Source organism: Trachurus japonicus, chromosome 18, assembly GCF_045865225.1.
Source record: "Trachurus japonicus isolate A0001 chromosome 18, Traja_1.0".
Lineage (NCBI taxonomy): Eukaryota > Metazoa > Chordata > Actinopteri > Carangiformes > Carangidae > Trachurus > Trachurus japonicus.
The window spans coordinates 17393719-17410566 of NC_140924.1; the positions used below are offsets into that span (position 1 = coordinate 17393719).

General features: G+C 40.4%; 1 protein-coding gene and 1 long non-coding RNA gene across 2 annotated transcripts in view; one reads left to right on the forward strand and one right to left on the reverse strand.

Moving 5' to 3' along the window:
- Nucleotides 1–162: 162 nt before the first annotated feature.
- The window catches only part of LOC146969036 (uncharacterized), an 82862-nt gene continuing 66176 nt past the window's right edge, over nt 163–16848 (reverse strand). The window contains exons 2-3 of the long non-coding RNA XR_015034313.1: nt 1381–1489; nt 163–349 (exon numbers count right to left, since the gene is read on the reverse strand). This is a non-coding gene — a long non-coding RNA (uncharacterized LOC146969036). The remainder of the gene's footprint in view (nt 350–1380; nt 1490–16848) is intronic.
- On the forward strand, nt 11904–16269 carry LOC146969037 (high affinity immunoglobulin gamma Fc receptor I-like). Its single transcript, XM_085760436.1, has 6 exons — nt 11904–11982; nt 14032–14127; nt 14248–14511; nt 14789–15031; nt 15196–15306; nt 16265–16269. The coding sequence occupies exons 1-6, from the start codon at nt 11904–11906 to the stop codon at nt 16267–16269; spliced, it is 798 nt and encodes a 265-aa protein (XP_085616562.1).

Here is a 16848-nt window from a genome sequence, read left to right on the forward strand (position 1 = left end):
ACTATTGGTCAAAACTGGTCTGTTTATCACAAGATATTTTCCGTAGTTAACATAGCGCAGCCACAAACACTGACCTCAGTGAGAAACCAAACCTTTTGCTGCCTTCAGTGCCTGTCACTTTCAGTCAGTGCTGCTACCACTAGTGCTCACTAGTCTTTGTTGGGTTTAGTTCAACTCTGCCTTTGAACTGAGAGTGTAAATCTACACCATGGTCCATTTCTGCAACTTTTTAATATACATATTTCCACCATGCAGTGGTGACACCTTCAGTTGGTAAACAAGACGACAGCTCCACAGTGTCTCCAAACTTGTTTATGGATGACACTTGGACAGCTGGAAGCCTCCACATCTACAGTAATCAAATCAAACTTTATTTGCATGGCACTTTTTATGCATAAAAGCAGCACAAAGTGCTTCACAGAAGCTAAAAACAACAAAGAAGAAAACCCAACCCTCCCACCGACACAAATACACACAGAGACACAGAAACATAGACGCACATGCACAAGCTCACACCCACACACACATAACAGTGACATGGCCTGGCACCAAGACCTGAGGCAAGAAGAACGCCTCCATTTGGGGACCGACCACACTGAGAGGGAGACCACGCCTCGACAGGAAGCCCCACACCAAGGTGCCGAGCCCTCTAGCCACCCGGGCCAGAGCCGTCCACAGGACAGCGCCCCCATTGGCAAACCAAAAGCAACTCCCAGTGTGATAGTTCCCCATGAGGAAACACTTGAGCTAAAAACTAAGGTATAAAATAAACAAAGTAGAAAAAATGCTACAACTCAAAAACTCACTCTAAAGAACAGGCATAGAAACAGCATTAAAACATGTAGCTAAAATCATATAAAATAAAGATTAAAAATGATGCGAAGCCTGATTAAAAGGAATAAAGAAATACCAGAAATCAATTTAAATCCTGATTGAAAAGGTGGGTCTTGAGCCTTTTTAAAAAAAACAAAAAAAAACATCAACAGTCTCTGCGGCCCTGAGGTTCTCCGGGAGGCTGTTCCACAATTGGAGGCTTAATAATTCTTCAAATTTTAAATGAATGACAGAGAAGGCTGTAGGTACACAGGCACTTTTCTGTCTCATAACAAAGAAGCGACTCTCTGATAGAGCCACTAAACATAGACAACAGTGGCGTGCTCATTCATCCTTATGCAGATACACATATCCATACAGACAGAGTCATATGTACATTTGCCAAAATCTTATTTTCAAGCTGAGTGAGGAGTGAACACAATGCTATCATCCTGGAACAATTGTAAGCTTAATCTGGTGTAGTTCAGCTGTGCACTTCAAAATTCACATGAGGTTGCATCAACAACATGCTGCAAAGTAATACTGAGTTCAGGCAGGCATACGTACCGCGGAGAGAGACCCCAAACAAGAGCAAAGTCAAGCATGGAAGGAAACAGCTATAGTGCTGTGGCTGACCACCCGCCATCTCTGTCGAGGTAAATGTTAACTTCCTCTTCTGGTTCATCAAAGTCATCGGAAGAAAAAAAAGGAGTTGACTGGGTGGGACAAAAAGATCATCAACACTGAATAAATAATCAGATCCTACAGCTTTAACAAAACTAGAGTGAACTGTTTAGCAATATATTGCATAATTTTAGACAAAATCAGATGGAAAGTTAAAGTTAAAGTTTCCTGCACTACACCAGATCACACAGAAATAAAACTCAGGCACCTGTGTTAATGTTATAGCTAATCAGTGCATAGACCAGCGTTAAACAGCCAAAATAAACTATACATGCACTAATGCAACAAAACACTTTATTTTTAAACAATTCAAATATGGTGCAACATATCATGCATGATGCATCATGTTTGCACTCTTGCAAAGACAGTTGACCACAGGAAGTAAATGAAAGCAACAGCACCACCAAGTGGCTGATATTGTAAAACAGGCAGGGATGATAAAAAAAACGTCATACATTTGTTTAAAGATTCCGATTCCTGAAGTGGAGGATCATCAGTCAAACATATTTAGAAATCCATTGGGGAAATGGGTGTGTGGGTGTGTAAGTAAAAAAAAAGCAAACCACTGTTTGACTCAATGTGGAGATTGAAATTATTGAAACTATAGCGAGTAACTTTACGGCATGCTTTGAAGTGGACATAGTCTAGGTACTATGTCAACTGGATTTGAAATAAAAATGTAATAGATTACACCATGCAGGAGTCCGAACACATAGATAGGTTGTGTTTAGTGCTCTGACTGTAATTTTCCATTCATGCATTTGATTTCTGTATCATGCTATAGCCAATGAAGGACAATGTCATAGCTCAGTGTGTTTTGGGCGATGATACATTTCACACCTAATTGGACAAAACAGAGGTGACTAAAGAGTGAGAGGGAGCTATGACAACCACAGGACACCTTCAAAGGTCTTGTGGAGTCCACATCTTTACAGACAGAGCTGTTTTAGCAGCCTGAGTTGGACCAACACAACACGAGGCAGGTATATCATGATGATGTTAGTTACGTTATGTAAGTTACGTAAACACACAATAGACACTTTACATTAAGAACACATATAAATACATACAAACAACACACACGTCATGGACAAGGCACAAGAGAAGGCAAGAGGTGTCAACACTGATCTGTAGTCAGTGCAGAAAAAAGGAAGGACACAAAGGTTGTTCCAGGGAATAAATCAATTTTGATCTCATACACCATATGAAATGCAACTTCTTACAGTACTATCCTTCTCTCTCTCTCTCTCTCTCTCTCTCTCTCTCTCTCTCTCTCTCTGTTGTTACTGGTGTGAGGTATAGACATTTCCTGAAGCAGAGCGGCGGTGTTGGTGCTGGATGTGAAGATGGGCCACACTTTTCTCTGTGTGCTGTCATTACTCTGTGAGTACATCAGTCATTTTACATGTCTGTGTCTTTCAGATTCAGATTCATGATTTTAGCATCGTAGTAGTTTTGTTGATGTGACCAGAGCTACATGGAAAACTGCACAGATTATCACTACTAATTTCTTCAATGTGTGATCATTATATAGTCTGATGTAACATTTACAAATTTGTTTCAGTCTACAATGTGAACTGCTGTTCACTTTGGCGTTTAGGTTTGGCTTTGAACATGATGTTTTCTGTTTTGACAAACAGTGTGAAAGCAATTGAAAATGTACCAGTTAACATCTACTGGTTTGGTCTTAGCTGAGCTTGTGTGTAAAAGAAGGTCAAACAAATCTTTAATGTGTTAAATGTATGTATATGTGTCATAACAACAAGAAATGTGTGAATAGCCCACACAGGCTGATGTTGTGGTAACTGTGTGAAGAGTTTTGAAAAAGTGTTAAAAGTATTGAAAAATGGGTCAGAGCGATCATAAAAAACTGAAAGTTGTTTGTTTCATTTTACATCTATTTCATTATGTTTTATATTTACTGTCTCTTCAGAAATACATTTGTTGTTAAGCAAAAGCTGCCTCCTCTGAAACTCCACCTGGTTCTTGAACGCTGTAGTTGATGTTTATCAGGTTGATCATGTCTGATGCAGTTTCAATCTTCATTTTAGTGCTGAATACACTCTTCTACGGAGAGTCTGAAGGTAACCAGTTTTATCTGTTTTTTTTCTCACTTATATTACCTTAAATAATATTCATTTCCTGCTATCACTCTTAGTCATATCCTCTTTGTGTTTGTATGTGATCCTGTAAATTAGTTTTATCAAAATGTTATTTCAATGAATAGAGAAGTGCCCAATGATGTAAAATTGCATGTTTTCCCAACCAAATGTTAAACTGACCCCCAGAGCGTCATCTGTTACCTTCAAACTGATTTTCTTACACTGCTGAGAAAGAGTTAACAACAGATAGTTATTTGCTGCAGACCTGCATGATCAGGAGATGGATGATATATGTTGCAATAACATGAACTAATTTACAGTCTGAGCAGTTTTTTGTACACTATACATATTACTGAAGGGAGCATAAAATGCTGCTGACCCTCATGTCAGACTGGATTTACTGAAAAGTCTGTTATTTCCTGCATGATTACCGGTATGTTGACGGAGTAGCCAAATAAACATGTGGAGAAAGTCCAACAGTCCTGCCTTAATATTTAAAAACAAAGAATTTACACATGAAGTAATTCTCTCACTTTGAGGTGTGGCTTGGTGGCTGACTGTTTGGTCAGAGTTGTCAAAATCAATAGAATAGAATAGAAATGATTCACATACACATTGATGTGGTGGATATATTCTAACATCCTGTAATGTGTGTATTTGTTAACGTAGTATTTTACAGTATTTCAGTTCATTAAAATGTCTAAATAGACGAGTGGTTTGGAGTCAGTGTGTTGTGCTTTATGTGTTTACTGTACTTGATAAACCTGTGAATGAGTATATTTTCTATATTTAAACTCTCCTTGTTTTTCTAACTTGATCAGAGCGTAAACTGAAGGCCACTCTGACAGCAGACAGGACAGAGATACCAGCAGGGGGCAGCGTGACACTGACCTGTTCTGTGGTGGATCCTGATGGTTGGAAATACAAATTACACATCAAACATTGTGTTATTTTTTTATTTAACCTTTATTTAACCAGGCAGAATCAATTAAGAACAAGTTCTTATTTACAATGATGACCTGACAAGAGGCATAAGCTTCTTACGTAACAGTGAGCCAAATGCTGTTTTCAGTGTTTCCCAGGAAGGTGTTTACAGCTGCAGAGGATGGAGACCAGATATATTATTATGTCACAGAGATATTATGTCACAGGTTTCAGTGACCCAGTCACCATTTATGAAACTGGTGAGTGGCAAGGTTCAGTAAACGTTTACTTGTCATACAGCTTTTGAGCTGAAATTGTGATCTTTTTCATTGAATGTATCATAATACTATATTTAGTGTGATTTATTGTGATTTTATTACAGGTCTATGAATAGAAGAACACCAGCAACAAAACAAGTGAGACATGAACAACAACACATTTTACGGAGGTGAACAACAGATAATATGGGGAAAAAAGTAATTGAAGTTTTTCTTTTGCCAATGAGTATTGAATGCAAAATATTTCTCAGTGAAACATTGATTGCTCATACAAACATCTTATACAGTTTTGGTTTTATTTTCCTGTTGTTCAGTATGTAGGCTACATTGCGCTGAATTAAACATCAATATCAAGTATGTAATACGTGAAACAGGAAGGAATATCACACAAATTACATATACGGCGTTGGAGAGCTTGAAGAACCTTTTTTTGTTTTTACTCCTTTCTGAGTTATTTCATGTTAAAGCAGAAGAAACTGATATATTTGTGTTAATATAAGACTTAAATAGTTATATCTTCCGACAGCAATCACTTACATAGAGTGTTTGGACTGAAACACGGGTCTGTCAGTCCCTCTGCTCTGCTCTGAGCCGAGGAGAAAACATTTATCGTATCCTACAGTTTTTATCCAATGAGGAGAGAGAACGGCATGCAGGGCTGTGTGTGCAGCCAAGGGACGCCGTGAATGTGGCGACGTAGGGACGAGGACTGTTATGGTGCGTTCAAGGAAACTCATATTTTTCCGACCGTGAAGTCGTACCAGTTCGATCTGGTACGAGTTCACCGGTCGGAAGTTACGAGTGGCCGTTATAGTGACTTTCACAGGTAAAACAGGTCGGAAAAACACGAGTGGGTTGCCTGGAACGCTACAAAGTCGTAAGTTGTGACTTGAAGCTGTAATTTACGATTTCAAAAGCCTGCCTGGAACGCAGCATTAGCGAAAACGACCGGACCACTTACTTCTGCTTTAAGAGTTGTTCTATTGTAAATTTCATTTTTTTTAAAAAATTATATTTTTTTACATTTAGTTTCAATGTAGCTACAATGTATTTTTTGTCTCACAGTTGATTGGATTTGTGAATAAATACATTTAAGTAAAGTCAAAAACCTTGATTGAATTTTAAGTTACAAATATTGACTAGTGCACCTTTACTGGTCCACATCAGGTGAGAGAGGCCATATATGGAGCTCATCATAGAGCAAGTTGTAGACTGTCCTCCAGTAGAAATTAAGGACAGAACAAGAACACATCCTGGATACTGGACTACCACAAATTATCCACAGTACGTGAGGTCATGGTGTGTCTGATATTGTTGTCTGCAGTATGGGGGCCTCGCAGGAAATAGGCCTGGCTCTGTTCCTCTTCACAAATCATCACACTTCAGGCTTCTGTCACAACACATCTACTTGCCATCTGTGAAGTTCTCTGATGACTCTGTGATCGTCAACCTTATCATGGATGAGGGCGACAGGGAGTATAGAGAACTGACAGAGGACTTTGTAGAATGAGCAAGACTGAAGACCAAAGAGCTGCTGGTGAATTTCCGCAGGCACAAACTAAATACACAATCCAACAATCCCAAAATGTTCTCGTGGACAAATTATGACTTGCATATAAGCCACACTATGAAATAATAACGTATAATTATGTAACATTACGACACATGAAGCAAATACTCAGAACTACTTGCCTTTTGAAGTCACTCTGCCGAGCAGCCGTGTCTAGAATGTAGTTCCAGCTGCATTTGCCTCAAAAACAACTCTGTCTCACAATGTTACATGATTATCTGCACTCTGTGCAGGTCCCAACTTGTTCACAAGAGTGGTTTGGAGTTGTTGGATTGTGTATTTGATGAGTTTGATGAGGGAAAAACACCGCTCCACCAATCGAAAAACAGCTTGCACCGGCAATTAGAGGTAATGAACCTATACTCCTAAGAGAATTGTGGCAATAGGCAAAGCTGCCAAAATGTTTAACTATCCCTTTAAGACCTCATGTGTACGTCACTGTTGGGGAATCAGCCATATTTCATGAAGTGGTCTGTTGGAGCAGCAGCATCTACGTACAGGAGGAGATTGGTCAAACTGAAGAAGGCCAGCTCTGTCCTGGGATGTCCACTCGACCTGGTGGAAGTTGTCAGAGAGACAGGAATGATGGCCAAGCTACCACCTCTGATAGACAACTCCCACCTCTCGAGGGACATCCTGACTAGAGCTGCTTCAGTGACCAGCACCTTCGCCCACAATGTGTTTGTGTGTGCAACATCATAGGTCCTTCCTCCCTGCAACTCTTACACTGTACAACAAGCACTGCTTTCCATCTGACAACTGCACATGTACCATACCTTTACTATACACATGTATAACTGTAAACAACAAATAATTTCATGTATATTTTTTCACTGCACTGTACTGTTCTTTATATTTCTTTGTCCACTACAATGCTGTAAATTTCCCCAACATGGAAAAAAAGTGCAGTTTGGTGCAGTTAATGCATGGTCTTAGAGGTTAAATGTGTGTTGGGTATGACATATTTCACACCTATTTGACCACATGTACCAAATTGGACTACATTTTCTTGCACCTTGCACTTCCTGTCTGGTTCTTTCGATCACAGCTTATCTTCACATGTACAGAGGAACTTTCCTTTGACAAGTACTGGTAAGGTTTAATCCACTTAATAAGCGTATGGATCAAACACTTCTATTGTTTGTCTCATTGTCCATCAGAAGTTCTGTGGAGAGTATGAAGCAGATTCATGCATACGTAGATACACACAACACACCTCATTGGACAGACACCAACCTATGCACAACAACACATATACCACTATATTTTAGCAGAGAGCAGGAAGTGTAAACACTTACTGGAGGAATAAAGACAAATTGTGATCTCATGCTTGTGTGAAGTGTAACTTCCTCTTCTTCTGTACCATCCCTCTCTCTCTGTTATTTTTAATGTAAGGTAGAAACATTTCCAGAAGCAGAGCGATGGTGTCGGTGCTGGATGTGAAGATGGGCCACACTTTGCTCTGTGTGCTGTCATTACTCTGTGAGTACATCAGTCATTTTACAGTTCTGTGTCTTTCAGAGGCAGAGTCATGATTTTTACATTGTAGTAGTTTTGTTGATGTGACCAGAGCTACATGCATGCTCATTATATAGTTTGTTGTATCATTTCATACGTTTTTTGTTTTGTTTAACATCTATTTAATTTGGGTTTTATATTTCCTGCCTCTTCAGAAATTTACAGAATAATGTTTCGTAAATTTGTTGATAAATGAGAGCTGTCTCCTCTGAAACTCCACCTGGTTCTAAAATGCTGCAGTTTATCATGATGTTTGTCAGGTTGATCATATCTAATGAGGTTTCAATCTATATTTTAGTGCTGAATACACTCTTCTATGGAGGGACTGAAGGTAACCAGTTCTTTTTCTTTCCTGTTTTTCTGACATATATTGTCTTTAATATCCATATCCTGTCTGTTACCGATTATAACTCGTAATCATATCCTCATTGTGTTTGCGCATGTCAGTTATATTTTATATCAAAACAAATGATCTAAATGACTACCCAATGGTGTGAAACGATCAGCTGCAGTCCTGTTTGCTGTGCAGATGATCTCCCTCAACTGCCACACTATCTCTTTTTTTCTTATGTTATCTTATCAAGTCAGAAACTGTCTAAAATGTTACACATTTAGATGGAAAAAATGTTGCAATAACGTGAGGTAATTTAGAGTCTGAGCAGTGTTGTTGTACACCATAAATATTACTGAAGAGAGAAAACATGACACCAAGGGCCCTGTTTCTTGGCCCGGTGCAAGGTGGCGCAGTCAGTGTATGTGTGTGTGGAGGGGGGTGTCATATAGATTCAGTTTGGTGCAGTGAAAGTTTTGTACCGAAGAGTCGAACTAAGAGCGCGCCAAAAGCCATGCCAGCTCGAACCTGGTCTACTCTCAGCGCGAGGCGAGGCGCAGTCGGTGCAGTGGTAGTTTGGCGCACTCTCTGCGCAGCTATTTTCACTGTGCCACGAAACTAGGGCCCACAGAATACAAATTCTCTACATACACATTGATGTGGTGTATGGATATATTCTGCCCTAACATCCTATATTGAAATATGTGTGTTTGTAAATTTAATATTTCACAATATTTCAATCCATTAAAATGTCTAAATAAATACAGTATGTGGTTTGGAGTTTGTGTTTACTTGATACACTATACTATATTGAGGGATAGTAGATACATTTTGGCAGAATATTATGCATGACTCAGACAGACAACAGCACTTGGCTCACTTCCTGTATGGGAGCCACTGATCACTGAGCTAATTCAACAGAAACAGAACCTTGTTGTATGTTGTAGCCTTACTCCTTTGTTTCCTAAATCACTTATCAACCAGTGAATCATGTGCTGTTTGTAACTGACATGTGATGGTAGTAGATGTTTTAATAAACTAATTTAATTATTGTTTTTGGCTCAATCTGAACAGCTGATAGACCCAAGGCCAGACTGAGAGCAGACACAACAATCATACCAGCAGGAGGCAGTGTGTTACTGACCTGCTCTGTGGACGGTCCTGATGACTGGAAATACGACTGGTTCAGACGAGTCTCACACTCTTCTAGAGCTGATCAAGTTAAAGACGTTAGATCAGAAGGAGCTGTTGTATCAGAGGGAGGTCTGTACTACTGCAGAGGAGGGAGAGGAGAGCCAGAGTTTTACACAGAGAACAGTCAGGAGGTCCTCATTCAGAAAACTGGTGAGTTTAAAGGTGTTCAGAAAAGAAACATGCATTTTATCCCACTATGGGTCTTAAAATTATTGTAATCACTCATCTATTAGACGATATAGCCCAAACTTTGTGCAAAATTCTATTTTAGAGTAAATCCAGGGTGAAATGGGCAGTTTTTTTGCATATAATGCAGGCGCACAAAATTATGCGTTGCGTTGCTCATGGTTCATCAGCCAATGATATCAGGATCCATCATCCGTCAATCAAATGGCTACCGTCGTTGCAAACCATGGATCTATTATAAAACCAGGAAGCTTTGACAGCAAGTAGTGCTGGTAGTTTTTGCAGGAGTAAGTGGTTTCAAGTTATAGTGAGCACTTTCAGGAGTGTTGAGAGAGTTATCTTGTGTGCAGTTGCAAGAGAGTGAGTGATGGGACACTGTGTCCCGCCCCAAACACTGAATATCCCGCACGCTCGAGAACGCTCGATCAAATTCATTGTCCTTACTCGTGTAAGCTCATGAGGAAACTTGTGGAAAGAGGCAGCTGACAAACAGGACAAGCAACCATTTCAAACCAAATTTAATCATATAACCACATTAAATGAAAGTGCTACACTTGTTAGTTTTTGTTGTTGTTGTTGTTGTTGTTGTTGTTGTTGTTGTTCGTTTAGTTTATTTTGGTTTTCATGTTTGGTTTTCATCCATTTTTATATCTGTAGAATGATGTTTGTAGCTATTATTTACCAAGCCTTTCCAAGCCCTTGGAGTAAAGCAACAAATGATAACAATCAGACATAATTTGTTCTTTTATTGCCTATTTAACAGTTTCCAGTAGAGTCACTGTGACTCTTCAACCCAACTGGCCTAAGATCTACAGAGGAGAGACGATCACTGTCAGCTGTGAGATCCAGGGAGGAGACACTGAGTGGATGTATGAGTGGAGAACACCAACCTCAGTCAAACCTCCAAATCAACATGAATACAGGATCAGTCCTGCTTCATCATCCCACAGTGGAGACTACAGGTGTAGGGGCAGAGTGAAAAGTGATCGACTTAATACAACAGAGTGGAGTGATTCAGTCAGACTGACAGTGTATGATGGTAAATCACAAACTGAAAATCTAAACAAGTCATATAAATATGTTTTTTTTCCCCTTTCTACTGAAACTGTATCACAGAGTTTGTCCATATTGTGTCCAACTTCCCAACAGTCAAACCCAGGCCTGTCCTCACTGTGTCTCCATCATGGCTGAGTCCTGGAGGCTCAGTAACTCTCAAGTGTGAGGTTGGACTTAAATCTGCAGGATGGAGGTTCTTCTGGTCTAAGGCTGTTCCCAATCTGACCCAAATCAACATTTATAACCATGACCACTCTGGATATGGACACAGGAGGGATTTTGACGGACCGCAATACAGCTCTGAGCTGCTCCCTGGTAGCAGCAGTGGGACTGAACAGGATTCCTACATGGTCCATGGTCAGACACACACATAGTACAGCGGTTAAGCCCTCAAATCAAGGGGAATTGTGCACTTTTTGAAAGAAACATGAAACTTCTACCATAGTTAGTTTATACCATGAGGTTTATTTTAAGATCGGGAGGGAAGTCAGATTTGACCTCTGAGGCCCGGGAGAGGTCAAATCCAAGATGGCCGCCAATAATATTCAAAAATGCCTATCGCTGGAACCAAACACAGTAGAAAAACACTTAAGGTGTCATTTCCCACTAATTTTTGGGTGCCCATTCTGTTGGTGATACCTTTGAGACCAATAGAATTCAAGAAAATGCATTTAGATCAATGTGGAGGTCAAATAATGCAGACATAGGGAGGTGAACGGTGCAAAAAGGTAGTTTATTTCCAAAATAATAGCCTAACAGTGATGATGATGTTAATAATGATGATAATAGTGCCAATAATAATAATCATTATCATAATAAGTTCTTTTTTTTAACTGATTTATTATTAACTCATTGGCTGCCAGCCATTTTCAGAGCAGAGAGCTGCATACTGCCAGCCGTTTTAGAGCATTTTTTACAGATCTTTCAAGACCCACAGAATATTGTGTTCATGTAAACATGTAAACACCAAAACTACCAAGAGAAAGAATAGACTCTCTTCTTTCATTAGGAAAAAAAAGTTTGTTTCTACCTTTTTCCATTCTTTAGTAAACGGCAGTAGAACATTGGCTGGTTTCGCCAAAAACACCTGTTTTTGACCAAAACACCTGTTTTTGACCAGAACACTGAGAAAACAAGCTTTTTGTGGAAAGAAACATGTCAAGCAGAACAGTGACTTTGAAGTTAATATACAACAGAAACAACATGTCTATAGACATCAATGGCAGCCAATGAGGTTCTCCACAAACATGCGGTGCGAGATAGGAGAGGACCGGCGGACCACCATCCGGCCACGCGCCAACCCTGTCACCAATGGCTCTACTCGCTGTAATCAAAACCCGGTTGTCAGGGGGTTTCGCTAGATAGTAGGTAGGGACAGTGGGAATCTCGTTCATCCATTCATGTGTGTCACTAATTAGATGACGAGGCATTTGGCTACTGGGTCATACGGCTTTCCGTGTTTACCTGCACGTCAGGCGCCATCGTGAGTACTACGACATGATACAGCCCATACGGACCCATTTCTGCATCAGCAGCTGGTCCGCCACCTTCTATAATCATTACGAGCCCAAACTGCCCCCAGCTGACCGCCAGCCGGTGGGATGCAGCCAGGCGGGGTTCCCGTTATAGAGGGCCAGCCAGCGTCGTGTAGAGGTCCCCTCAGGGCACCAGCCACCCTTGCGGCCGTCCCTCATCCCTTTGAGGACCAGCTCGGCTCCTGGAGAGGGCCGTAGTCCTCAATCCTGGAACGGCCATACCTAAAACGTGACGTCAGCCAACTGCCTTCCACTGATTGGGCAGAGCGTTGTCACTGGAAGAGTCGTGAGCGCGATGTCCGACATGAGAATTCATCTGTACCGTGTATCAGACCGTTGTTATTCCTTCACCCGAGTTAAATGATGCTGTGTGGAAAACCACGCTGTGGTCCGTAATCGAGGAACAGACAAGTGAGTTTGGAGCTGACGAGAAGATCGAAAATAGAGAGAGAAACAGTGTGGCCTTGCGATCCCCCCACCCCTGCTGAGGAGGAACTATAGAACTCAGCTGTAATGGAAAAGCAGCTTTACTGAGCCGTGCCGTGACTGTGTAGTGGAAAAGTGCCAATAGTTACTCCTGCCGTTTATCTGCACTTCATTAAATTTCTTCACTTTGACATTCAAAGTAGAGTTCTCAACGGGCCTGAAAATTACAACCCGACCTGACCTGGCCCGTGGGTTTTAAGCCCGGACCCGACAGAGCTCGATACACCAGCATTAGTTGTCTGGCCAAACCCAGCCCAGCCCAACAAAAAAAAAGAAAACTAAACTAAAAAAGTGACATGCTTTCTTTGCAGCGAGAGCAGATGGTGCCAGTGACGCAGCAGCACCTTATCAGTGGGTGAAACTGATTCAATTTCGGCCACAAAAACATTGTGGTTTTTTGGAGATACACACAGCATCTCGTGCCAAACCAACCCGACCCATCGGCCTTACTCGGGTTTGGGTTGAAATTGAGAACTCTAATTCAGAGTACTGGGCGAAAGCACATTGTGTCAACTCCCCTCCATGGGCATTGCAATGCTTCCACACAGCGTCGGACACCACCCCTCTCTCCGCGGAAAGAGGAGGGCGACAGTATTATTAAATTGCAGATTTGCACCTTTACATAAATGCATTTTCTTGAATGTGTTCTGGTCAAAAACAGGTGTTTTTGGCGAAACCAGCCAATGTTCTACTGCCGTTTACTAAAGAATGGAAAAAGGTAGATACAAACTTTTTTTTCCTAATGAAAGAAGAGAGTCTATTCTTTCTCTTGGTAGTTTTGGTGTTTACATGTTTACATGAACACAATATTCTGTGGGTCTTGAAAGGGTCTGTAAAAAATGCTCTAAAACGGCTGGCAGTATGCAGCTCTCTGCTCTGAAAATGGCTGGCAGCCAATGAGTTATTAATAAATCAGTTAAAAAAAAGAACTTATTATGATAATGATTATTATTGGCACTATTATCATCATTATTAACATCATCATCACTGTTAGGCTATTATTTTGGAAATAAACTACCTTTTTGCACTGTTCACCTCCCTATGTCTGCATAATTTGACCTCCACATTGATCTAAATGCATTTTTTTGAATTCTATTGGTCTCAAAGGTATCACCAACAGAATGGGCACCCAAAAATTAGTGGGAAATGACACCTTAAGTGTTTTTCTACTGTGTTTGGTTCCAGCGATAGGCATTTTTGAATATTATTGGCGGCCATCTTGGATTTGACCTCTCCCGGGCCTCAGAGGTCAAATCTGACTTCCCTCCCGATCTTAAAATAAACCTCATGGCATAAACTAACTATGGTAGAAGTTTCATGTTTCTTTCAAAAAGTGCACAATTTTCATGCTTAGCCGCTGTACTAACAGCAGGATATGTGTGTCGGGCTGGAAGAGGAGACCCAGTGATTTACACTGAGACTAGTGAACCAACGTTTGTCTGGTCTGGAGGTCAGTTGGTTGAGATGATACGTGTTTGTTCCAAAATTTGACCCTCAACAAACAAAATATCAACAAAGGAATATGCACAACAATGTTAGATCTTTGTGTGTGTGTGTGTGTGTTGTTCAGATGTTGATCCATCAGCGTCTCTCACAGTGAGTCCTGACAGAGTGCAGCACTTCACCTATCAGGATATGTCACTGAGATGTGAGGGAAACTCTATAAAGTGGAGAGTGAGGAGGTTTCCTAAGGGTGACTATATGTCCTGCTCTGACTGGAGGAGAATGACTGAATCTATATGTAACATCTCCCCATCCCAGCCCAGTGATGCAGTTTACTGGTGTGAGTCTGGATCAGGAGAGTTCAGCAACTCAGTCAACATCACTACACATGGTACATTTTATTACATTTGACTTTATGTATCTTCTTTCTTTTAACTGGAATAGTTCCACACAGCCAATGTGCTATGTTGAGTCAAGCCAGAGGCCAATATACAACAGGTAAAATTGTGGTGTTTTGCCTCTTTTCATCGAAGGATCCACCCTCTCTTGCATGACACTTTACTAGAGCATAATCGCAGTGGTTACAAAATCATGTTTTATGATATAGTTGCAAATGCAATTAATTGTTCAGCCCTAGACTGAAGCTTCATATTCTGACTGTTTTACAGATTCTGGTTTGATCCTGTTGAGCCCCGTCCATCCTGTGACTGAGGGAGAGTCTGTTATTCTGAGCTGTGAATTCAGGACAAAAGAAACTCCTTCCAGTGTGTTTTTCTATCAGAATAACAAACTGATCCAAAGTGACACCAGGACGGAGCTGAATATCTCTGCAGTGTCAAAGTCTGATGAAGGTTTCTACAGGTGTGAGTCCTCAGGACAAGAGTCTGCACAGAGCTGGGTGTCAGTCAGAGGTGAGTAGCATTGACATATTTGATTTTTTTCTATTTTGTACATTTGTTTATGAGCTGTGGATCGCTACTAAGACTCACATTCACCTGAGTTGATATTCTGAGATTATTTTGTTGATTTTGTTTATGAAAATTCATCATAAATATTCTAACTGATACATTAACAGCTGTGCCAAGACCTGAAAACTCTTCTCTCCCTGCGTGGCTGATCATTTGGCTGGTTTGTGGAATAGTATTGATTGTTGTCCTGGTGTTATGTGTCTGCAGAAAATCAACAGGTGAGATATTAATTACTGAATAATCACTGATACGTTCTGATGTCACATCATGCTGCAGTGGTTCAGTTCAATACAAATCCTACTCTGCTTTTTACAGATCAGTGCATCAACAGGTTGGTACAACATACTCTCATCTCCAAATTGAAAGTACTTTACTATGTCACATCTTCATCACATGTCACATCAAATGTTCCTGCTCGTCACTGCTAATCACATTTTTGAAACATGTTTCAGAGTCTCTCAGGCTGAGAGAGAGAATCAGGACTCAGTCCACCATTATGAAAATCAACAGCAGGTTTATTCCTCTCTCCTTCACGGTCAGTTTTTCACGTAGCTTCCAACACTTTCACATCTATTTCTAAATCACTTTCTCATTGGAGACACCAGGAAATGTTTTTGATTTTCTAGCTTCCATTTGTCAGACTGTACTCATTCCGTCTGCTGTTCAAGTTAAAGTAAACCATAACACATTATTGAGGAAGTTGTTAAGTTGAAGTCACTATCACAGACTGACAGGACTTTGTTTAATTTTGGCTGCATGGTCTATACTGTAGGTGACGTCTGCATCTATGAATCAATCAGAGGCTCTGATAACACTGGACAAGGTACAGTTTAAACTTTAACTGTCCAGGCGATGAATACATTGTTTGTTTTTTTCAGCTCATGCACTAATGTCACATCTTCTATTGAAACTGATCCAAAATGTCTGAAATGTTAATCTAACAGGTCAATATGACGGTGCAGAGCAGAACTCTGACTATGTGAATGAGAATCCGGATTCAGCCACAGGTACCAACATAGATATCATCATATCATGTTTGATCATCACTGAAACCATCAAGACAGTCTGACAGACCGTTTGAGTATTTTCTTATTTAAATAACTTTTTTTTACATAAAAACTATAGGTCTCTCATTTTGTGACTTTTCTGTATTATGTGTTTGATGTTTTTTTGAAGCCTAGAACACATTTAAATGAAACAGCGAACAGCCATATTACAGTAATCATACTGACCGCATTACAGTCGAGTGAACCTACATCGTCAACTGTGCGCATATTTTGCTAACCTAAGTATAGCAGAGATCAAGTTACGCAGGGGGATTAACCACAAAAGATTAATTTATGCTGACTTCGACAAACCTTTCATCAAACTTCTGACAGCTGTGGTAACAGCAGTGATCATAGATACAACAATGGGTTCAACTATCATGAAATAGGTATTATAAAAATGAAGATGTTACAATTTAAGTAATAAAAGTAGGCTTGTTTACTGAATGAGGTGTATCTGTGGTATTTTAATGTGTACTAATAAAAGATTTACGGTATCAGAATATGAACAAAGGACCATGAAATAATTTTAAAACACATTCATCTCCAAACAGACTGACCGCAGACTGATCAATAAAGACACCAGGATAAGTTAAGCCTGGCGGTTAGCCGGGAGACCACAGCGCAGCCGGGAAGCCATGCACCCAAATCAGCTCCGAGGAGCTGGGCTGGGAAAACTGGATAGTCCACCCTAAGTTGCTGACTTTCTTCTGT